This window comes from Lytechinus pictus, chromosome 12 (assembly GCF_037042905.1).
Source record: "Lytechinus pictus isolate F3 Inbred chromosome 12, Lp3.0, whole genome shotgun sequence".
NCBI classification, from domain to species: Eukaryota; Metazoa; Echinodermata; class Echinoidea; order Temnopleuroida; family Toxopneustidae; genus Lytechinus; species Lytechinus pictus.
The window spans coordinates 8,097,972-8,123,623 of record NC_087256.1 but is presented as its reverse complement, the minus strand read 5'-3'; the positions used below and the strand labels follow the sequence as shown (position 1 = coordinate 8,123,623).

At 33.5% G+C, this 25,652-nt stretch overlaps 1 protein-coding gene across 6 annotated transcripts in view; it reads right to left on the bottom strand.

Moving 5' to 3' along the window:
- Window positions 1-7,317: 7,317 nt before the first annotated feature.
- LOC135156233 (uncharacterized) overlaps window positions 7,318-25,652 on the bottom strand; it is a 28,278-nt gene continuing 9,943 nt past the window's right edge. For 4 of the 6 annotated variants that reach the window (XM_064108069.1, XM_064108068.1, XM_064108071.1 and 1 more), the window contains 8 exons: window positions 24,011-24,121; window positions 23,376-23,480; window positions 18,731-18,815; window positions 14,288-14,350; window positions 12,581-12,738; window positions 10,657-10,721; window positions 10,262-10,349; window positions 7,318-9,739 (listed from right to left, as the gene is read on the bottom strand). In XM_064108069.1, coding sequence (XP_063964139.1) covers window positions 10,323-10,349; window positions 10,657-10,721; window positions 12,581-12,738; window positions 14,288-14,350; window positions 18,731-18,815; window positions 23,376-23,480; window positions 24,011-24,098 — 591 coding nt within the window. In that variant the 5' untranslated portion in view covers window positions 24,099-24,121 and the 3' untranslated portion in view covers window positions 7,318-9,739; window positions 10,262-10,322. The remainder of the gene's footprint in view (window positions 9,740-10,261; window positions 10,350-10,656; window positions 10,722-12,580; window positions 12,739-14,287; window positions 14,351-18,730; window positions 18,816-23,375; window positions 23,481-24,010; window positions 24,122-25,652) is intronic. The other 2 variants (XM_064108072.1, XR_010295383.1) reach the window with 2 other exon arrangements.

Here is a 25,652-nt window from a genome sequence, read left to right as displayed (position 1 = left end):
TATATCTATCTATATGTCTGTCTCTCTATCTATCTATATTTCTGTCTCTCTGTCTATCTATATGTTTGTCTATCTATATGTCTGTCTATCTATCCATGAAGCTATCACGAGAAGGAGAACCATCTTCCAATTTCTCTCTTAATCCTTTGTTATCGCTTCCTTCGGGCGAAGGAACGATATCTAACATCAATTGGCGAGCCGCCAGGCGAAAGTTAGAGCCCGCTTACATAACGCGATAGGACCACGCAGCATGAAGCTATTACGAGATAGCTCGTAATAGCTTCATGATATGTCTGTCTCTCTATCTATATATATGTCTGTCTATCTATCTGTCTATCTATCTATCTGTCTGTCTCTCTTTCTATCTATATGTTTATATATGTTTTATTAATATAACCACCAATCATCTCTCTATCTATCTATATATCTATATATCTATCAATCTATCTCTCTATCTATAAGTCTGTCTCTCTATCTATCTATATGTCTGTCTCTCTATCTATATGTCTGTCTCTCTATATCTATCTATATATGTCTATGTTTTATTAATATAACCACCTATAATTTATCTCTCCATCCATCACTCCATCCATCTAATATAATTATCTTTCTTGTATGTATCTGTTTGATTATGTAAATCTGTTTGTCTATCTATTTTTCAATCTAATATCTGTTTAAATATTTTTTTCCTGTTTATCTATCTATACGACAGACCACCTAATTCGTCCGCATGACGAATTAAAATCTAGTTAGGTGGTCTGTCTATGACAGATCACCTCTTATATTTGTCCGAATTTTCTTTCTTTATTTATTATTAGGTGGTCTGTCTATGACAGATCACCTCTTATGTTTGTCCGAATTTTCTTTCTTTATTTATTTATTTATTTATTTTTATTTATTATTTTTATTTCCTCCATTTCTTGTGGACAGCAAATCTCAGAAAGTTCATATTCAATAATCATCAAAATATCAGCACATATCAACATCAATAAGACCTCAATTCTGCAAGAATCTTAATGTCATGACGTCATCATGACGTCATCTAGACGCCATTTTGTAAAATCACATTATCAATCATATCTCCATTATCAATTATCAAAAATAAATCAAATTCACATGACATAAACTTCAGATCAAGGGTCATCAGGTCATGTCATCAAAGGTCACCTGAAGGTCACGACGCGCGCGTACGCGCGCGTCAAAATTTTAAAATGCTAAAAATCACTTTTTGACCAAAACAGAGTACGTTTTAGGTCATTTTAAGCATTTCAAAAAATTGCGCGCGCAAACGTATGCGCGCGCGTTTCCGCGCGTAACGCCTTGAATGCAACTCAGAAACACCGTTTTTTTTATTTCATTGCATTGATCATATAATTTTGAGCAATTTGATACCTTGATCAACCTTCTACGACCATTAATAAGGAAATTAACACCCGTTAAAGTTTGCAGCACGTGTGCGCGCGAGCTCTCACTATAGGCCATATATGGGCAAAAACATGCCTATAGAAAATCCGCTGTAGCTCTTCAGAACGCGTGGGGACCCCCAATTTTTTTTTCATATTTTGATAGAGTATGAACTAGAGATATAATTTCATGTCTCATTTGACCCTCAATTATATTATGACGTCATCAAAATGGCGTCGGAAGTCAAAAAATCCATTTTGCCTATTATGACGTCATTATAATTATGCAAATCTTGCTCTAACTCCGTGAATATCGGTCTATTTTCACCCAATTTTTGATATGTTGTAGCTTAGTTCTTACTCTTTCTGAGTTATTGGCTTTATTTTTCATTTCGATAAACAGATCATCCTCAAAAATTGCAAATAATAATGGCATGTCATTTTTACTCATTTTGCGTGTAATCTCTATGGGACATGACTTTTTCTCAAAACTAGATTCTACATTCTTCTATTTCGTAAGCCATATCTCCAATTTTTGTTGCTAGTTATCCCTGAGCTTTTAGTATGTAGTAGCTGAGATTCTAAGCTTTCGGTTGCGTTTCCTTCATTTTCCGATCAGATGTCGGGATCATGCCCGTAATTCACTTGCAAGATTGGATTTGAGATTCTGGTGTTTTGCTTACGTGTTAAGTCTATGGGAAATATTCTAGCTCAATCGGTTAGGCGTCAGACTTACTTCTCATTCCATCATGCAGGCAGGGGTTCGAGTCCGACTCCTGCAACTTTTTTAGGTGGTCTGTCTATGACAGATCACCTCTTATGTTTGTCCGAATTTTCTTTCTTTATTTATTATTAGGTGGTCTGTCTATGACAGATCACCTCTTATGTTTGTCCGAATTTTCTTTCTTTATTAGGTGGTCTGTCTATGACAGATCACCTATTATGTTTGTCCGAATTTTCTTTCTTTATTATTTATTAGGTGGTCTGTCTATGACAGATCACCTCTTATGTTTGTCCGAATTTTCTTTCTTTATTTATTTATTTTTATTTATTATTTTTATTTCCTCCATTTCTTGTGGACAGCAAATCTCAGAAAGTTCATATTCAATAATCATCAAAATATCACCACATATCAACATCAATAAGACCTCAATTCTGCAAGAATCTTAATGTCATGACGTCATCATGACGTCATCTAGACGCCATTTTGTAAAATCACATTATCAATCATATCTCCATTATCAATTATCAAAAATAAATCAAATTCACATGACATAAACTTCAGATCAAGGGTCATCAGGTCATGTCATCAAAGGTCACCTGAAGGTCACGACGCGCGCGTACGCGCGCGTCAAAATTTTAAAATGCAAAAAATCACTTTTTGACCAAAACAGAGTACGTTTTAGGTCATTTTAAGCATTTCAAAAAATTGCGCGCGCAAACGTATGCGCGCGCGTTTCCGCGCGTAACGCCTTGAATGCAACTCAGAAACACCGTTTTTTTTATTTCATTGCATTGATCATATAATTTTGAGCAATTTGATACCTTGATCAACCTTCTACGACCATTAATAAGGAAATTAACACCCGTTAAAGTTTGCAGCACGTGTGCGCGCGAGCTCTCACTATAGGCCATATATGGGCAAAAACATGCCTATAGAAAATCCGCTGTAGCTCTTCAGAACGCGTGGGGACCCCCAATTTTTTTTTCATATTTTGATAGAGTATGAACTAGAGATATAATTTCATGTCTCATTTGACCCTCAAGTATATTATGACGTCATCAAAATGGCGTCGGAAGTCAAAAAATCCATTTTGCCTATTATGACGTCATTATAATTATGCAAATCTTGCTCTAACTCCGTGAATATTGGTCAATTTTCACCCAATTTTTGATATGTTGTAGCTTAGTTCTTACTCTTTCTGAGTTATTGCCTTTATTTTTCATTTTGATAAACAGATCATCCTCAAAAATTGCAAATAATAATGGCATGTCATTTTTACTCATTTTGCGTGTAATCTCTATGGGACATGACTTTTTCTCAAAACTAGATTCTACATTCTTCTATTTCGTAAGCCATATCTCCAATTTTTGTTGCTAGTTATCCCTGAGCTTTTAGTATGTTGTAGCTGAGATTCTAAGCTTTCGGTTGCGTTTCCTTCATTTTCCGATCAGATGTCGGGATCATGCCCGTAATTCACTTGCAAGATTGGATTTGAGATTCTGGTGTTTTGCTTACGTGTTAAGTCTATGGGAAATATTCTAGCTCAATCGGTTAGGCGTCAGACTTACTTCTCATTCCATCATGCAGGCAGGGGTTCGAGTCCGACTCCTGCAACTTTTTTTTTCTTTGTTATTCTTTTTTTCACCTTATTTCTTATGTCCATTGGAATGTATATAGGTACACATATTGCAATAAATAACCATTTTAAAGGTCATTTTCCATGTTTTTCATATAATTTCTCAGTATCAAGCCTTTTTTACGTATCTAATGCCTATACCACCATCTTTCTTGATTATGTTCATTTCCTATGTTCATTTTAATCACATGGATTATGATAGTGATCCTGATGATGCTGTTGATGACCATGCTGATAATAATGATGTTATGTATGATCATAATGATGATCGTTATGTTGCTTATCTCTGGTAATATCAAATGGTCATGAGCATATTAATGATCATGATCATCATAATAAACATATTACAGAGAGAGAGAGAGGGAGAGAGACAGAGAGACAGAGAGAGAGAAAGAGAGACAGACAGACAGAGAGAGAGAGAGAGGTTAAAAGAGGAAAGATTTTTCTTTCTCTGTTTCTCTTTGTTTTTAACATTACCATCATCACCATCATTACCAATTTTATCATGGTCACAAGCTGCGTTGTATTTATCATTAATCTTAGTTTATTCTGATCTGTCACTATCAATTTTTTCCCGAAAATTATCATCGCCGTATCATTTTATGATATTTTTGCCATCATCAAAGGTTTGGGGCAAAAGCCTCCTACCAACCACCAATGAAGTCCGTTGAAAAAGAGAGAAAAGAAACAAATAAAAGAGGAAAATAGAAATGATAGATCATGGTCGACTTTCCTCTTTCAGCATATCTTCTGTATTTTTATCATCATCACAATCCCTTTTTTCATTATTGCCATGATTATCAACATATTCATCATCATAATTGTCTTTAATATGGTTCTCATTTTCCAAGTATGTTTATCAAGGTAGCACAAATATCTCAACATTCCAGCTTATCATTATGTGTGTGCGTGTGTAATTAAGTTTATACAGACGTGTATCAATCAGATATGATTATTTACGCCCGAGACCGACCTTTAACGTCAACGTCCGATAGACGTGACTAGGGCCCGAACCTCGAACATCTGCAGCAATTTATAACTTCCTCAATGTAGCTTAGATTACAGGCGCACGTCACAACGCCCATGCAATTAACTTCTGATATAAGTGGTGATGACGTCTCAAGATGGCGGTATACCACTAATCACAATGGAATTGTTCGTTGCTTTTTAAAGAAAAATTCATACTTTATGTTGTTCCATCAGTTGTAAAACAACAGTAGATTTTTTTTGGAAAAGAAAGGAAAAAAAGGGGGAAAGGGGAACAGAGGATCAGGTACATGGTCTAAAATAATTGTCATCGCTGTCATTATCATGATCATCATTATAAGTGATTAAAGGCAAGGGAGCACCGCCTTTACACTTTAGTGATAAAAAAAGAAAGTACTCCTCCGCCCCCCCCCCCCAATAAAAGCGGGGAAAAAGGAAACGTAAAAGAGGTGCGTTAAAGGACAAGTACTTCATTTTTCCCATTTTTGACATCATTTTGTCCTCATTGTATTAAGTCTCGACCTTCCCCACTTTTTTTTTTAATAAAATTATCCTTGGATTTTTTCCATATTTTTTCTATTATTCAAATGATTTGCCATGATAACAATAAAATTGTTCGGATGATAATAAACAACTTTATTCAAAGTGACCCAGGACAGACTTTAATTACATTATTTACGGGTGCTAATGTCCTCCAGGTGGTCTCTTCTCTGACAAAGGTACTGATTCACAGTCAACAAATTAAAGGGTCTGAAGCATTCATGGGCAGGGATTTGCGTGGTAGACAATGAGACTGACAGGCAATGGTTCATAAACCTTTCTCTTTCAAATAAGTGCACGAGTGGTGAGGAGTCACTCAATTCTTGGAAGTCTTTTGTTTAGAGTGATGATAAACTTGACATCAAAGACTAAATTGGGGAGGGAGCTTTACATAGCTTTGACACATGTTCAATTATTTAAATTTCAAGAGTGCTTATTTAGTTCTCATGATCAAAGTTGTCAATAAAATAAAATTTCTAAATTATCATTATCATCATCATAATCATTATCATCATAATCATTATCATCATCATAATCATTATCATCATCATCACTATCACCATCATCATCACCATCATTATCATTATCATCACCATTATCTTCTTAATTATCAATTCAAACATCAACTGAATTTTATTACTTCATTTAATACTTCACTATTATAATCATGATTATCATTATCACAGATTATTTCCATTTCCTATGCACTTTTTTTTAGCAAAAGGATCATGATAATGATCATGATCATCATCACTATCACCATCATCATCATCAACATTATCATTATCATCACCATTATCATCTTAATTATTATCAATTCAAACATCAACCAAATTTTATTACTTCATTTAATACTTCACTATTATAATCATGATTATCATTATCACAGATTATTTCCATTTCCTATGCTCTTTTCTTTTAGGAAAAGGATAATGATAATGATCATGATAATGCTGTTGATGACCATGATGATAATGATGATATTCATGATCATTATTGTTATATTGCTCATCTCTGGTACATATTTAATGGTCACGAACATATTGATGATCATGATGATGATGACATCAATTATGATGACGTTTTTAATGACTATTCATGTATGCTTAAAAAAAAAAAAGAAGATAAAAAAGAAAAAGAAAAGAAAGAAAACCAATACGAGAGAGACAGAGAGAGAGAGGTTAAAAAAAGAGGAAAGATTTTCTTTCTCTCTTTCTCATCGTTTTTTAACATTACCATCATCACCATCATTCTCTATTTTATCATGGTCACAAGCTGCATTGATCTTAGTTTATTCCGATTTGTTGATTACTTTCATTCGTAACATAATCACTATCAATTTCTTCTCGAAAATTTTCATCGCCGTATCATTTTATGATATATTTGCCATTATCAAATGTTTGGGGCAAAAACCTCCTACCAACCACCAATGAAGTCCGTTGAAAAAGAGAGAAAAGAAACAAATAAAAGAGGAAAATAGAAATGATAGATCATGGTTGACTTTCCTGTTTCAGCATATCTAATGTATTGTTATCATCATCACAATCCCTTTTTTTTTCATTATTGCCATGATTATCAACATATTCATCATCATATTGTCTTTAATCAAATAAAATTTCTAAATTGTTTTTCCTGTTTGTAGACAAGTGTTTTGATGATATTAAACATTATTATTCATTACAATACCCAGCATTTATCACCAAGGGCTGGTATCCTCCAGCTGCTCCGTTCACTAACAATTTCAGGGATAAACATGGTCAGCACATTACTCACAGGGGCTATAGCATTTACAGACACCAGACTTGTAAATTATGATCATCAACATCGCCATTATCATTACCACTACCATAATCATCATTCACCATTAAACCACCATGACCTTCTTTGCTATTATTACCTAATCTCTTTCACTGTTTTTTTTTTTTTTCAGGCTTATGGTGTGGTTATTACTTTAAGTACAATGATAAGAGGAAATAATTTCAAAATTTAAGGAAAAATTGAATTTACTGCATCACACTAAAAGAAAATACTCTTTAGTATTTTTATTTTCTATCTTTATTTGTACAATCAAAAGCCATAAAAGATAATGACAGATTTCTGAACATAAAAAAGAAAATATAAATACAATAACAATGATCAACAAATAATTCATAATAATCAAATTAAAAGGTTCACAGCATTTTAACTGTTACCCAAAGCCCTGAAGGCTTGGGCTTACATTGTTATTCCAATATCATAGGGATCCTAAATACATACACAGACTACATACATAAAGTTTCATTCATATAATGTATTATTGCAAAATACTGCATCTAAACAGAAAAGTGATGCTTAGTTTAACAATTCACTGGGAAGAGGGGGGGGGGGGGGCCTGGTGGAGTAGACCATTTTTGTTGTTTGATATTTTTTGCAAAAAGTCCATTAAGCGAAAAGCAAAAATTCATTACAGATGCATACACAATCAAAGTTACAAGATGATCTACAAAATTGTAAAAGTAAAAATGAGTATTTTTATCTATTTTTTTTTAATTTTGTGAACTTGACCTCTGACCTCATGACCTTTAAACTGATGAGATCTTCTTCACCGCCATTCCATACAGGATTCAAGTTTCAAGTGAATCCATGAAACTGTTTTTGAGTTGTAGCAAGAACAGAGTATTTATTATGTACTTGCTTGAACTTTCTGACCTTGACCTTGATCTGTTAACCCTAAATAATGAGATCATGTACCAACAGAATATGAATATTAATTTTTTTCTAACGATACATACATGCATACGCATGTGTGAAATCATTTTGAGCACCTAATGCATATATGGTCCAAGTTGAAGTTGATCTGTGAAATGGTTTTTGAGTTACTGCGAGAACAAAAATGGAATGAACAGACAGATGAACGGATGGACGAACAGACGGATAATCCAAAACATAATGCCACCGGCAACCACTTTTGATGAGCAGAGGAATAAAAATTCTTTAGCTTGCTTTAGACAATGTCAGTTACTGATGTATAAAGAGAAACTAAAATAATAACTTTCCTTTATGAATAGTGGGATGTTTTACCATTCACGCAGGTCAATTGGTAATGAAGATCTCTTTAAATATAACTGGCTTAATTTTTTGTGGTGTTAAATCAACTGTGAAAACTGACAATGTTGAGAACTCATCAACACAGTGGTTCAACACAATTTACATACAAGCTTTGCACATTGTTCCATATCAAATTCATATATGTGGTTCTCAAGTTATGCAATATTATGTAAATGACTGTCAGGCTTTAAAATGCTGTAATGATCAAAACAAATCAAATAAACTTTTCTCCCAAAATTCATAAATGTGTCATTATTTCTACTTTTACTCAGTCAAAACAATCTATGTTTTTTGGTGATTAAAATGATGTTGCCACAATTCTCATTGAAAACTAGATAAATCTCGACTGTGCACGGTCAAAATGTATGCCTCCGCCACTGCCCGACCAGAAAAATATTTCTTACTTTCTATTTCCATGAACAAAAAAACACTATAGACCTTCAATCTTCACACTTTGAAATCTAGTCAGGTAACTGTTTCTCCAAAAGGCAGACATATGAACTGAAATCTAAAATGGATGCAAATTTTCTTTTTTACATTCAATCACCATTTCACAAAAGAATCACAACAGCAAAACTGAATTTCCAATTATCTGAATACATTGGTAATCACAAAACACTCAAGTGCAGTGACAAATAAAACAGTAGTAAATGGATAATATAAAACAATACAAAAATGTAACATAAGTAACCAATTTAAGACACTTTCCTTAAAGGAGTAGTCCACCCCCAACAAAAATTGATTTGAACCAAAAGAGGACAATCTAGGAAACATTATGTCACACACTTAATACAAATTGCATGGAAAATAAGAAAGTAATGTAATTTTAAAATATTGGTTATCTTATACAAAACAGTTATAACCAAATCGTGGTCATGTCCAAATCAATGAGTTGATGATGTCACATACTCACTACTTCTTTTGCATTTTATTACATAAATCATACCAAATTTCATGTTTTTGAAAATATGATAACACAGATACACTTAATTTCTTCACAACAGGTTTTATCAATGGTTTATGAAGAATGTGAGAATAGAATCAAACTTGGTTTGTTTTCTAAGGAGGAAAAAAATGAAATATTTCATATTTTATTTAATAAAAATACAAAAGAAATAGTGACTTGATGTCATCACTTTCTAAATTGCATACAAAGCATGATGTGTATACAACTGTTTTGCTGAATACAGAAAAACTTTGAACTGACATAATGTAGTATTCTGGATTTTTGGGGGAAGTTGTCAGGACACTCCAGAACACAAGACACGATACGACGAGAGTTGTAGGTTGTGAGCGGAATTTAATTTCCCACTTGAGCACAACAGTTGTTCAGTATATAACAAATTGGAAAAGAAAAAACCTCTGCAAGCAGAAAAGAGAGAAACAATAAAGAACATGAGTATAATGTTCAAAATATCATTACAGCATGAATAAAGCATTTACATGTCAAGACAGAATATAAACTCTTAATATTACGAATACACCTGTCGATCACTGAGCAGGCCACTACAATGTGTGTGTTTTTTTTTTTTTAAATGATTTGCAATCATATAAGTAGATATTAGTCTGCGCTCGATAATATGCGAAAAGTAATAATATTTATAACAAGTTATTAATACAACTATCGATAATTAAATAGTCACAATTATCATAGATATTATATGTTTCTAAGCTTAAATCGACCTCTTTTGCAATAGTTTCTTTCATTGTAAAATATATGAATTCACAATTTATATAGCAAACTTTGGAAACATTCTTCCAAATATATCAATCTTTTATATATGTCAACAAATTCAAACTTTCGTAATCGATCACAAAACACCGTTAATTTTGGTAAAAAATGCTGCACGTATCAATCTTTTAAGTACGGCCATCTTGACTCACCCGACTAGGGCAGATACAGGTTAAAAACCATACCAAGGACCAAAACAATCACTTTCTAGGGTCAGATTCCGGTACCCAACACTGCAATCTAAAATAAATAATAACATACATTTGCATGAGTAACTATTCAACTATATCATAATACCTTTTAGGTTCCTATACATCTTACAGGGAAATTACAATCGATTAACTGTAAATGTTCTTAACATCATATTGACAAAAAATTAGAATTATTAATTCAAACACCGTGATCTAATGAAAAAGTTATCATTTAAGCCTTCAATGCTCGAAGGAAAAAAATCAAATTCACCAATCATTCTTATCCTAATATTATAAGATATCACTTCGAACAACACAGTCATTAAATTACAAGGAAAATTCATAACTTTTCGTACCTTCGTAGAAAACCCAGAAATCATCACAATCCAGCTAGTTCCATCAACAATGAACATTCGAACTCCTAAATAAATAAACGATACACCAATCCTTAATATATATGATTGTATAATATCAATTGATCACGTATCATTTTAAAATCTAAAATATATAACTGAACTGGCGAAAATATTAATCGATTAAAGTTAAATCGATAATTAATCGAAACCATCAGTACGAAATGATTTGACATTGCCTGACCTTGAGGCTACCATTTACCAAATCTCCCGGTTTACGAATTATTCAGATTTATAAATTCTACTCATCGTCTATTTAAATACACCAGGTAAATAATTTATCGAGCGTTAAAGAAATACAACTACATAAATATAGTCCTCCAATTCGGCAATTCCAAGACAAAAAGGAAAGAGTGATACCATCTTGAATCGATAGGTACCCGATACATATATACACACATTCATTGTTACGTAACATGCCACGTAGTAGGTATCCTTGACCTAACAGAAAAATTACGATTCAATGCTCTAATTCTAGTTCATGATTTAGAGATAATATATTCCAAAACATAGATATCCTTCTCTTATAAAATAGCACATATCAATCAACATACCTCGACAGGATTGAGATCTAAATTATCTGGATCCTACAGGACTCTCTGACTGATTGCTCTCCTCACTGAGTAGCTTGACCAATGACCTCAAATCAATCGATCTCTACTGACCAAGCGGGTTTTCTTCCCGCGTAACATAATCACTTTCACAAGATCCTTCCTCTTTACTAAGTTATAACACCATTCCGTAATACAATTTCATAAAAAAGGAAGTATACTTTATCCCAAGCAATTTAAATAATTATATATAATTTTCATTTCTAATAACAGTCCATATTCAATATAATAACTTTACAAAAATGGAACTATTTGTTCTGAGATGTACATTTCAATGTTGTGATAAGACAAACACTTTACACCCTCTTCGTCCAACTCTTGTAAGTAAATCTTAAAGGAAAAATCCGACCTCTTTTCAAATACTATAATAACATTCAATTTTGATGAAATTTTCAGCATAAAGCATGTTCGTTTGATTTTTCCCTTTTCGTCCAAATCCATTTGTTCTTGGGGTGGACATGGCTTTTATAAGTCTTGAATCATTGATTTACTTTTGATTTCTTTTTGTATTGCACATCTCAGTTGGGGTTTACATATGAAGCAGATTGTGAACTATAATTTAAAAAAACTGTTGAAAATCAAAATAAACAAAAATTCTGCAATGATAAGAAAGCTGAAATTGTTCAGATGATAATAAACAAATTTATAGAAAGTGACCCATCACAGAGTCCAGTTACATTTTAGACGAGCCAATGTCCTCTAAGTGGTCTTTTCTTTGACAATTTCAAGGACCTGTAGCATTTGTGGGCAGGCGATTTGTCTGGTAGCCAATGAGACTGACAGATTATGGTTGATAAACGTTTTTCTTTGAAATAAGTGCGCAAGTAGTGAGGAGTTAGTCAATCCTTGTCTTGAAGGTGTGTTCTTCATTAAAGTCTTTTGTTTAGAGTAATGATAAACTGGACGACAAATGATTAACTGGACGACAAACACTAAATATGGGTGAGAGGGGATTACATATCTGTGACACATTTTCAATTATCTAAATTTCATAAGTTATCATCATCAAATCTTGTCAATAAAACAAATTTCTAAATTGTTTTTCCTGTTTGTAGACAAGTGTTTTGATGATATTAAACATTATTATTCACCACAATACCCAGCATTTATCACCAAGGGCTGGGATCCTCCAGCTGCTCCGTTCACTAACAATTTCAGGGATAAACCTGGTCAGCACATTACTCACAGGAGCATTTACAGACACCAGGCTTGTATGGCACCGATTGGGATTGGATATAAATTTCATCAATACAAACCAATGGAGTGAAACTGCATAAATGAATGGCTTTGTACACTATGCACACTCCTACATGGTCCCAAATCATTAGATGAAAAGCGGTCTAATAACCGCAAGTCAGGCAGTAATCCCCAAGAGGAGTTATCACATTGTTGGTGTTTGGGTTCTTGTTGGTACCTGTACTTAATAGTAACATTGAGAGAACAACATTATTACACAGTGTATTACAGAAACTGCAAATGGTATGTAAAGAAAATTAAGAACTATTACACAATACACTTATATATCTTTGTCCCATAACCCCCTCCCCCTTGGACTACCTTTTTTCTGAGTCGATGTATACCATGTAGTCATTATAAATTACAAGATTTCTGTATTCATTGAAAATAAAAGCACATTCTTAGTAGAAAGTTTTCATTTCTTTCACTTCCAAACTAGATTCAAATTCTGTTTCATTTCTTTTTGATAATTGCTGTTGCAATAATAAACTGATGCTTCTTATGACACCATGTATTGTAAAATAAAATATCTTTGCAGTAGTAATTGCATTTTGAAACCAGACGAATCTTTGACTGCGCACGGTCGAAATGTACGCCTCCGCCACTGCCAGACGAGAAATATATATCCTAGTTTCTCTTTCCATAAAGTATAAAATAGTAGACCTTTGATCTTGCGACTGCAGAATCTAGTCAGATAACATATAAACTTCACTGAATCCTGTGACCTTGAGACCAAAAATCTGAACAGATCACTGTCACTTGTATATGCACACATGAAAGAAGTTGGAAGTTGATCCTTCAAAGGGTTTAAAAGTTATCATTAGAACAATCTATTTCTTATGCATTTTATTGAATTTTATGACCTTCACCTTTCACCTTGAGACCCAAAATCTACTCAGATCATTGTCAGCTGTATATGCACACATGAGCCAGTTTTGAAGTTGATCTGTTAAAGGGTTTTGGAGTTATCATGAGATCGGTCTATTTTTGATGTATTTTATTGAATTTTATGAACTTGACCTTTGACCTTGACATTCAAAAAATTTAATCAGCTCATCGTCTATTGTATATGTACACATGAGCCAAGTTTAAAGTTGATCTGTCAAAAGGTTTAAGAGTTATTACAAGAATAGTCTATTTTTTATGTATTTTATTGAATGTTATGACCTTGACCTTTGACCTTGAGACCCCAAAACTTATCAGCTCATTGTCACTTGTATATGCACACATGAGCCAAGTTTGAAATTGATCTGTCAAAGGGTTTTTGATTTTTTGTGAGAAAGGTCTATTTCTTATGTATTTTATTGAATTCTATGACCTTTGACCTTTGACCTTTGGACCCAAAAACTACTCAGCTCATCGTCACCCAGATAGGTGTCCTCGAGCCGAGTATGAAGTTGATTAGTTGACTGGTTTTTAAGTTATCGCGAGAACGAAAGTGGGACGGACGGACGGACAACCCGAAAACATAATGTCTCTGGCAGCACCTTTGGTGGGTGGAGGCATTGTCATAATGTCCTTTACATGAAATGTAATGTTTTGAACTTGATTTAAATATACTTGGTTGAATATCCTTTTTTTTTAATTAATGTATTCATAAATGCAGAGCTCTTTTGAAAATTGCCTTTATTCATAATCTATGCAGACTTTCATTTATCAAAATATGTTAAATTTTTCATTTTGCAATCATAACTATTTGATCAATACAAAATTAAATCTACACTTACCCTTTATTCTTTCCTTCTTGCTTTTCTAAGATATCAGATAAACATTCTCCTCCCTTTTGACATCTGTATCGTACGATAAATAACAGTCAAGATATTTTAATACATTAACAAACTGCATTCACAATCATATTACACTCAATATGATTTTTTTTTACATGCCTCAAAATTAATGCTTCTTGATTTAGGATGTTACTATAATGTATCTTAAGTAAACACTTCCAAAATTCAATAGAAAACGGGTACATGAGTATTTTTATTTCATTTCACGTCAACTAAAATATTACTTGAATTGCTTCATGATAACTATAATACACAGGAATGACTTCAGCTTCTAATGAGTCTAATCCCTTACTGTAAACATGATCTATTAATGTTCCACTCTCTGTTGTAGGATTCATAACATGCTGTTTGTAACCATTCATAGACATTAACTGATGTATCTTTGATGATCCTTTCATCAAATTTTCATTAAAATCACCTGTTATAATACATCTTGTGCATCTTTTATTCAGTTCATTTATCAAATCAGTCAAATTTTGACAAAAATGATTAATATCATAAGAAGGAGGTCGATATACGACTGAAACAACAAGAGAAGGAGATCTACTAATAAGAACTGCAATAAACTCCAAATTATCCACATTTATGTTTAATCTGCTCGTGTCAATTTTCTTCACATACATTCCAACGCCGCCGTGTGCTAGGTCTTTAAATTTGCCTGAATTTCCAGATTCATTGTATGAAAGACTACGTGGCTGATGGTAGAATTTATGTCCATCCATAAAAATATTTAAAATGTTGTCATCATTAATCCATGTCTCAGTCAAACAAATTATGTTTGCATTCATAAATTGTTGTTGGGAACGAAGATCTAAAAAATGTTGTCTTAATCCTTGTATATTGTGCAAAATTAAAGTGAACTTATCACTATCACTCTTTTCAGCTTCCAAATTTTCAATAAATGGTTTCATGTTATCCAATCTTTCTTTGATTTCAGGATTACAATGTATGCTTTTAGATTCAAAATTTTCTATAGTAAGGCCAGATAATGAAGAAACACGACTAAGCCCAACATATGCTTGACCAGACTCAAATGTCCTTTTCAATGATACCACAGCTTTGTCTAAGGTCAAACCTTGTACTTTATGTATTGTACATGCATAAGCAAGTTTCAATGGAAACTGTCTCCTTGAATACTTCTTACCCAGAAATTCGTTACATTTTTCAATGGAATGTATACCAACATTTTCCTTGTCAAATTTTACTCTGATGCAAACATATTTAGAATTTGTTTGGTCCATAATTATTTCACAAACATTTCCAAAGCATCCATTTGTAAGGCCTTTGCTAACATCAATGTTCTTGACCAACATGACTCTTGCATCGATGGCAATCCATAAATAACTGGGTAATTGGCTTCTACAACGTGTGACAGGTTTTTCGCGAACTGTACTTCCCTTCTTCGAGTCTCTTTCTGTGTCTTCGGCTTTCAAGCATATCACATTGGAACATTTCTTATGCAACAATTTCCTGTTCCATTCATCTACTTCCTTATTACATGAATAAATATGAAGAGCGTCTTCATTTTCTTCACCAGTTTCACAGGATTTTAGCACTGCCAGGTCTTCATCAGAAAGAATATCATCTCGTTTTTTTACTCTTAATCTGTTCAGTAAAAGAGCAAATTTTGCATCGTCTTTTTGTCTCATAATTTCTTGAAGTTCTACTTTTTTAAAATTGTCATTCCATAACACTCCTTCAAGTGTATCTTTATATAAAGGGCTTCCAAAGACAGGAGGTAATTGATACATATCTCCAACAGCAATAACGGAAACACCAGCAAAAGCAGTCTGATCTCGTGATTGTTTTATTTGCCGTAGACGACTGTGGACATAAAACATCAATTTTTGATTTACCATGGACACTTCATCAATGATTAGAATTTGCAACTGAATTAGCTTGTTGCGAAGAATGCTTATTTTTTCTTCACTTAATGGCTGGTAAGGCATCTGTGCATTAGGTGGAATAGACAAAATACTGTGAATAGTATGACCATCTATATTATAAGCTGCTACTCCAGTGGGAGCCATTTTCAACACTGAGACATCATCAGGATTATGCATCATTCTGGCTAATATACGTGTTGATTCATAGTATATGCATTTGACTAAATGGCTTTTTCCAGTGCCAGCTCCACCTGTGATAAATACATGAAAGGGTTCAACTTGTTTTCCATTTATTTTATCGAGACACCACTGCCGTATCTTATAAAACACAATTTTCTGCTTCTCATTCATTGACCTAATGATACAATGCCTATCTTCTTTTGAAATTTTATGAGTCCTAATTTCCACTGCAAAGTTTTCTTTATTTTTGGATTCTTTAAGATCAGGCATAGCAAGTTCTTCATCCTGGTCTTCGGCATCAACATACACGTTTGGATGTTCAAGTCTCTGTACTTCACTTTCAGGACATAATAGGCCCCATGCATCTTCTGGTACACCAAAACGATCTAAATGCTCTTGTGCCAGTTCGATAGAATCTGCATTGATTTCAAATTTTTTCATGTTATTACTGATAACTGAGCTAACCCTTTGCAAGTCATTTCCAGATAATTTTACACAACCTGTCTCATAGAACTCTTCATAACTTTTGAACCCAGGAGGCTTCAACTGCTCATCGATATAATGTGGCAAAAAAAGTTGCAATATACTCATGAAATACGTTTCAGGTGATCTGGTGGACGAGAATCGTGGATATCTTACGACTGCATCTTTGGAACGAGTTCGTCTTTGAATGTATCCCAAATTATTTCTGAGTTTAAAGATGTTTTTGTGCACTTTGCTTTTCATATGGCAAGCGGTCAATATCCTATATTGAGAACAAAAAGTTGCAAGACACATCTTTTTGAACATTGCATCTTTAGGTCGAGCTTTGTATCTCTCAATTTTGCTAGGAAACCAAATATTTTCTTCATCATCATCACAATCAGGTCTGTTTCTTATGACATTTAACGGTAAACTCATTCTTATGGGATCAGGACCAACAGATATAAATTCAACTTTCCTAGAACATTCTTTCAGTCTTAGACTGCAAACACGGAATACACTTTCTTGAGCCGATACTTCGCGGTTGTGCATGTACACTTGCCCGACTGATTTCATACTTTCTTTAGCATCTTTATTTCCATCTTTCATCTCAGAAACTGTTTGCTCTAAAAGCATTCCTATTTCTCTTTCTGCCTTTGACATGTAGGACACAATGTAAATAACACAGGCATAGGCATTTGTCACATATTGTAAGTCCATGTTAGCATTCCAACACCTCAATAAGTTAGGGTTATACTGATTTATCCATACATCGCCAGGCTTTCTTGTGATTACCACACTTTCCTGTGATGCAATCTCGTGATGTGCCTCTTGAAACTGGCTTTGTGTAATTTCAAGTTTATCAAAAAGTTCTTTAGTACTATTATATTCAGTTCCATCCGACAAGGCATTTTTAACAGAATTCAACAGTTCTTTTGCATTTTCTGTAGCCTTTTTCTCAGCATCTTCATTATTTTCATCCTTTTTCTTTTTGTTTGTTTTTCTATCATCTTCTCCATTTTCACCCTTTTTCTTTTTGTTTGTTTTTCTATCTTTAACTTTAATGATAAACGTCTCTTCTGAAGGTGGTCTCGGGAAATTAAATCTACAAGTCGTTCCTTTTTTTCTGCACGATTTAGAATGCGTTTTACTGTGTTGCTGTACAGAACGAACAATTTCATGCAATTCTGGATCGTCTTCCTTATCAGGCGTCACACAAGAAATATACTTATCTATAAATTGTACAACATCTTCATCTTTGTCTTTTCCTAATTGTGGGGCGTCAACCCAGAACAAAATATGGCAATGTGGACTTCCTCTTTGTTGAAACTCATATCTGTATGCAAAGTCTTGGATGTTCCCAATAGGAGCAGATGGTGATAAAATGACTTTATGAAGAAAAGTATGAAATCTTTTCTCAAACATCCTTGCTAATGTTACTGGATTTGAGTTCATCAGCTTGCATTTTTGTGCCCAATCTAAGGTACTTGACTTTCTGCTATCTCCTTGCTGTTTTAGTAATGTATTCATAATCTCTGGCCATCTCATATCAGCACAAGAAAATGAAGCAAACCAGGTTGGTTTTCCAAGCTGTCGAACCATTGCTAGAATATCTTTTTGTGTTTTCTGCCAGTAAGGAGGTGTCCCTCGAATCTGCTTAAGAAATTTATATCCTTTGTCTGATTTTAAAACATTTTTAATTTTTTCAGGACATCTCAAATCTGAGGCAGTAATTGGTGAGGAATCATCTTTTTTGTTGCAACTTTGTCTCAATGCAATAGACACTTGTGACAAAACTTGTTGAATTTCATAGATATACTGAGCATAAAAAATAAAATCTGTATTTTGAGCAAACCTGTTGTCAACATGCATCAATCGGTTCAGCAGATAACGTCCTAATGTTATCCTCTCTTCCCTTTTATCATGGTACGTCGGCTGACCTTTGGGAAACAATATAGGAAAACATTTAGCTTCATTAGTTTCATCTTGCAGAACGGATACAGGATTTTTTCCTTCACAAGGGGCACAGCATATTATTTCATCAAAATATTGATCAAGAATTTCCTGTCCAATATCAACTGGTTGAAGACATGAATCTAGATGCAAACCATGGAAACGGTCTTCCTCGTCAGTGATGTCTTTTTTTTCATCATTGATGTCATTTTTGTTTGATTTTGTATTTGGCACGTTGGCACTCTGTCTGAAGTTTTCATCATTTTTCTTGTCCTTAGACAAAATACTGTCAATATCTTCATTCCATTTTTTCCAATAATTTTTCCAATAATTTCTTAATTGAGTCTGAGCACTCATTTCGCTTTCCTGTTCTTCTTCAGTTTCATCATCATTTTCATTTCGTTCCATTGAATTTTTCCATCCCTCATTCACAGTGATATTTGAATAATATTTGTTATTTAGTTTTAGATAATGCAAAGCACAAAGCAGTTTTTCTTTATTTACAAATTTATACTCGTAATGACCTTTGTAAGACAATTTTCTTTTCAGTTTAACACGAATCAATTGATCTTCTGATTGTGCTCTTGGTAAAATATCTGCAGTTTCATAAGAATTTGAAGGGACACACACGACTGGACCATGAACTCCGTTTTGACCACCTTTAGGCAATGCCATCAATTTCATGAAGGGAATATTTAGTGCTATTAAATGCTGTTCCAATGTGTTTAAGTTCGCAAGTTCTTTTGGAATTTCATGTAATTGCAAGTTATTTAGGTTTGCTTCTGCAGGTACTCTGTCAGATTTCAACTTTCTATGGCAAGTAAAGCATATCCATAAAGATGATCTAGCTGAGGTTTTTACTGGACAATCTCCTCTACATTCTGAATTACAAACATGCAAATACTTTGTACTAATACAGATCTGAAACTTATAATCATCAATTACACATTTCTTGACTTGATTTTCAAAAAGAAGTTTAAAGCATACAGCACATACATATTCTGGACCATGAGATACAATTTCTCTAAATTCTTTGATTACATTGTTAAATTTACACAATTTTTCCTTTTTAGCAATAGTTCTTTTAGTATTTCGTTTTATTACACTTTCTCTAAACTTTTTGATTTTTCTATATTTCTCTTTTGACATTGCCAATTTCCTTTGTCTATATTGTCTATTTTTATATCTCCTTAAAGACATGAATTTCATGGTATTTCTTTTATTTTGTCTGAACTGCGCATCTTTTGCATACTTTTCTTTAAGCATGTGTTTCATGGTATTCTTTTGTTTTTGTCTGAACTGCTCATCTTTTGCATACTTTTCTTTAAGCATGTGTCTCATGATATTCTTTTGTTTTTGTCTGAACTGCTCATCTTTTGCATACTTTTCTTTAAGCATGTGTCTCATGATATTCTTTTGTTTTTGTTTGTAGATTTCCTCATTCTGGTATCTATTTCTAATGATATTCTTTTGTTTTTGTTTGTACATTTCTTCATTCTGGTATCTATTTCTCATGATATTCTTTTGTTTATATCTGAACTTCAAATCTTTTGCATACTTTTCTTTAATCATGTGTCTCATGGTATTTTTCTTTTTCTGCTTGTAATTTTCTTCATTCTGATATCTGGTTTTCATAGTCTCTTTCACTTTTTGTTGGAAGTCTTTATCTGTCATATATCTTGTTTTATTTGCATTAAGTCGACGTGTTTTATATTTCAAATTAGATTGATACAGATTTTTCATGGTAGCACATTGTTTTACCTTAAAATCAGAATCAGATGTGTATTTGTAGTTTCCTTTGACCTTGCTAATTTTTTCCATTCTCCAGATAATATCTTCATGATATCTTGATTTTTTGCTCTCTTTTTGTCCTTTCTTAGGTGTATTTGCATCTTTGACACAAGCCTCTACTTTGTTTTCATATACCCTACCACGAATTTTTCTCATAAACTCCTTTTTGTATTTCATTCTTTGTGTACAACTTCTTTTACGTCTTTTCTGCATTTTCGTACTGCTTCTATCACTTTTCATGTGAGTAATATTTCTTTCATTGATATTTTCCGTTCTCTTAGAATTTCCATCTTTAAGGACAGAACTGTCTCTGTTTATGTCCTGCGATCTAAATTTCTTTGTTACTTGGCAAACATCTATGTTAGCTTCTATTTCTTGCTCCAAAGTATCCAGTTTTCGTTTTCTTGTCAGATTACAACTTCCATTTTTTTCTAAATTCTGTGGCTCATTGGCACACCGATTAAAATCATTAGCATCAGTACTTTCCATACTAATGTCTTTGTCTGCAGGGGAGCTTTTCATAGTCCATGTTGTCGATTCTGAAGCTTCTTTTATCATATTGCTTTCATCACAAAAGATTATGTTATCCACTTCATCAACTGGACTTAATAACTCGTCTTCATCAATTAATTTGTCAGAAAAAACACTTTGTTCTATTGTTCCAACATTATCACAGATATCATTCTCTACGTGTATTGCATTGTCACTCGGTAATGGATCTTGGGGCAATGAAATGCCAGGTAACTGAAAGCGACCATTCAATGTCTCATTCTTGCCGGAAATTGTTCTTGCAATAACACCTGTGATTTCATATTGCGTATATTCAGAGCAACCCAAAGTCCTTGCCAACCTCATACAATGCTTGTGAACACCTTGCCAGCTTGGACTTTCTAGTACTACACTAAAGCCATCCTCTATGAGTAAGCCTCTTGAGTTTCTTGAATGAGAATCAAATACAAAAAAAGATTCAAATGCAGATATGACAACAAAAGTGTTCCCAGAAAATGTTACAAAGCTAGCATTGACATCACTGCATAACTCTTGCTCTAGTGCTTGTTTCAGTGGCAATGAAATTGAGTCCACCAAAGTTGATTCATCTCCTTCTAGCAAACCAGGAATCGATTCACGATATTCAATCTCGAACAATTCATCATAGGCTTCCAAGAGTTTTGGTAGATCAGAAATCAATAAATATTCGTCTTGGCGTGAAACAAACTGCCTTATGTTACGATACAATTCATCCCCGTTGATCAAAATCCTATCCAAATCATCATTATTCCAATCAGCCGCATTTTTCACTTTGCTGTACAACAGAGCTGATAATGAATTAGCAACACATTGCTTTCCAGATGAACAACCAAATCTTTCATGACCTTGATTGAATCTTCCCTGTGCAACTGGTTTGACTCGTGTATCTACTGCTGTACTCACATCTTGTTTTGTTTTTGTGGTCTTTGATGAATCACTACCAAGACTCTTAACAGATTCAACTACATTGAAATGATTATTATCTGTGTATTGTAGAAAAATGCCTCTCTCAGTTGTAATAACATTTATGCTGCCAGGTTTCTTAGCAGAGTACAACTGCCAACACGGTACTTGGTCATTATAAGAATAGATATCAGTATCAATTAAGTTGGCCAATGCACTCATCTCCGTGTCCGTAGCCCAAGTTCCATCTTCCGATATTCTCTTTTCAACAACATATTCTCTGACACTTCTGAACTCACTTCTCAATGTATTCCTGAACATATCGTTAGTTTCTAATAAATGATTAACGGTAAGTCTCCGCAGAATCGCATGATGACGTTCAGTACCGGAAATTCCATACGAAATTGCACGAAAGAAACAGTTGCCATCTCTAATTATAATTTTTATGCACGAAGGAATCCCAATATTCTCGTCTTTATTAAAACTTTCATGCCAGCTCTTCTGTGCACAATTAATATTCATTTTTTTACAAATCGCTTGTTTCTCATTCATCTCGAGGGGTACAAATTTGAAAGACTTGTCTGGTCTATCGCACATTCCAAGATCTGATACAAACTCTACTTCGTCTCCTGATTCATTCGAACAGATTTCAACTTCATTTTCTTCTTCAACAATGTCTGCTTTGATATCAGATTCCAAGGAAATTTGCACATGAGAGTAATCAATACACTCATCTCCCGTATTCAAAATTGCATTGCTTGTATTTTCGTTCAGTCTTGCATCTGGAACAATTTCAATGTGACACGTTTCATCAAGTACATGCTGTGTACCAATACCCTGACATGACTCTTCACTTTTAATTGAACTACAAGGTATAACTGCAACAGTTTCAATGCTGGTGTCTGAATCTGAATCGATGTAATTCCTACGATTACGTTTGATAGGTGTATCAATGTCAATGTCGCTACCGCTTTCCTCATTCTCTTCAATATCATCCTGCAAATCGACTTGCCTTACTCCATTGGTGACATTCATGTTTTCTGCACTACCGATACTTTGTTTTCTAATTTCACCTGTTCCATTCTCATTTAATGGCATGTTTGGAGGATGACCGTCATTACTGCCTCTTGATTCTCCTTTATCTTTGCCTACTGTGATCGATTTATCAGAATTGTTTGATTGATTAGAAACTTTTTCTTTCTCTGAAGAATTTGTCACTTCATTGTGGATCATATCTGTGTTCAACTCTTTTACTTCCTTCTTTGACGATTTTGAAAAAGTGCAATCGACATCATCTACCCTTTTTTTCACTTTGATAAACTGACCTTTCTTGTTCCTTTGTTTGCCTCCTGCATGAACTCTGTACCGTCTCAAATCCTTCATCTTTCCCAGAATATTACACGTTCTTCGGTTGGAGTGCTTAGCAGAATCTGGTTTCGACAATGGAGACAACTTAGTAGTTACATTAGCATAGGATCGATTTTGCATTTTCTCAAATTCCTTACTGGCATCATTACAAAATTTCATGGAAAGCGGAGATTTCACACTGCAAGCATAAATGCTCAATAGAGTTTCTGCATAGGATTGGACACCAACATGTTTTTCTTCATTTTTCATTTTGTGGTTCTCATCATTCTCTTTTTTCTGTACTGTGTTTTTCCTCTTACGACTTCCATAAAATGTCTTGAATGCTGTGCCAATGTACGTTACACCTGGTTCCAACAATACACCATTGACTGATCTTTCCTGCCTTTTGCCCTGATCATTTCTTTGTTCTGAATTTGATTGCAACCTTTCTTCCCTTTTTCTTGCCATTAGTTTTGCTCTCTTGCATTTTACTTTCACCCAGCTATTGTCAAATTCTTCACTGAGCAAGTTTTGAGACAGATTGTCTGTTACACCATTTTCATATCTGCTACATTGATCTGTAAGCACTGTGCTCTTTTTTTCTTTGACATACCTCTTCCTTGCTCCCTTAACTTGCCTTGTCTGCTTGAAGGTTTTGATGTTCTTATTGCTATTGTCATCATCATCATCATCATCATCATCTGCTTCCATTAGAGGCTCATATCTGTTATAATGAGATGGAATACACTCTCTGTCAAATATGCGATCACCAATGTTGCTATAACCACAACATGAACAAATCCATATCAATCTCTGGTCAGCAAATTTGTTATTGTTCACGTATTCCTTACATGTCACATGGAAATCATTGTTGCAAGATTCACACGTTACGTAGGTTTCATATTCATTGATCTTATCCATGCACAGATAACATTCATCAACATCTGTATTGATCATCGATGTATAATTAGAGAGTATGCTCAAAATTTCATGAACAACTGAGCTGAAATGATCGACAGCCATTTTCAATTTCTCTTCTGCAATAGACATAAAATGCTCAATATTATAATTTTACAGTTCAACTAGTTAATTCCAAATGAATGCCTTGATGTGTTTTCAACACGTAAAATACTCGTATCCAATAACTTTTTTTTTTTCAACAAACGTTGGTTTACAACTGGAATATTGGATGAATATACGGGTTTTGGCTATGAAATTATATAAGCCTCCTTGTATTTCACAAAATACTCTTATCCAATATTTTTTTTTTTCTCAACAAACGTTGGTTTCCTATTGGATGAATTTATGGGTTTTGGCTATTAAATTATATAAGCCTTGTTGTATTTCTTGTACCTTGTTCTCTTACTTCAATTTTTCTACTTTTGTTATATATCAAGCTCGCTTTAACAAAAATGGAAAATCTGTGATTTAATTTTTTCCAGCCACTTAAACCAATTTGTTTTACTTAAGCCTTCTTCTTTTACTTCAATTTTTCTTACTCTTTTCGATACTTGATTTATCAAGCTTAGCTCTTTCTCCAAAAATCTGTAAATGATAAAATATCCTCTTTATAACAGTGTATCTTGATCTTATTCTCTTCAATATTTCCTTTTTTTAATGTACAGGTGATTTATCAAGGTCAATTTCCCTTTTCCAAGCTCTGTTAACTTCTGAATTTTATTTTCTTCCTTCAACTTCGCTCACTTTTTATCAATAAACCAAGCTCAATTCTTTTTTAGATAAAAACAAATTCTCTTATCAAATATTCTCTTTCTAATTTGAAAGCCACTAGTACTTCCCAGTCTTGTTATCTCGATTTGAATTTTCTTTTTCTAATTTATCAAGTTCAAGCCTTTTTTGCAATCTAGAAACTTTTTTATGAAATATTTCTTCGAACTACTCAAGCTCACTTGGATATTTAACTTTATCTTATTAATCAATTTTTTAAAACCCTTTTTTGTTTGTTTTTTCTTCAAACCTCTGTATATAACCAAAAACTCTTTTACTTTGATTACTCAAACTGTTTTTTAACCCTTTTTTGTTTGTTTTTTCTTCAATCCTCTGTATACAACCAAAAACTCTTACTTTAATTACTCAAACTATGTTTTATCTCTCGATTTTATTGTATTCAATTTTCCTTACCTTTTTTCAGTATAGTTCATCAGTCACTTCTTTCTTATGAATCTATGAACTTCTGAGCCTTATTCTTTTATATCAGGTGTGCTTCTTTTCATCAAACTCTGCAAATGATAAAA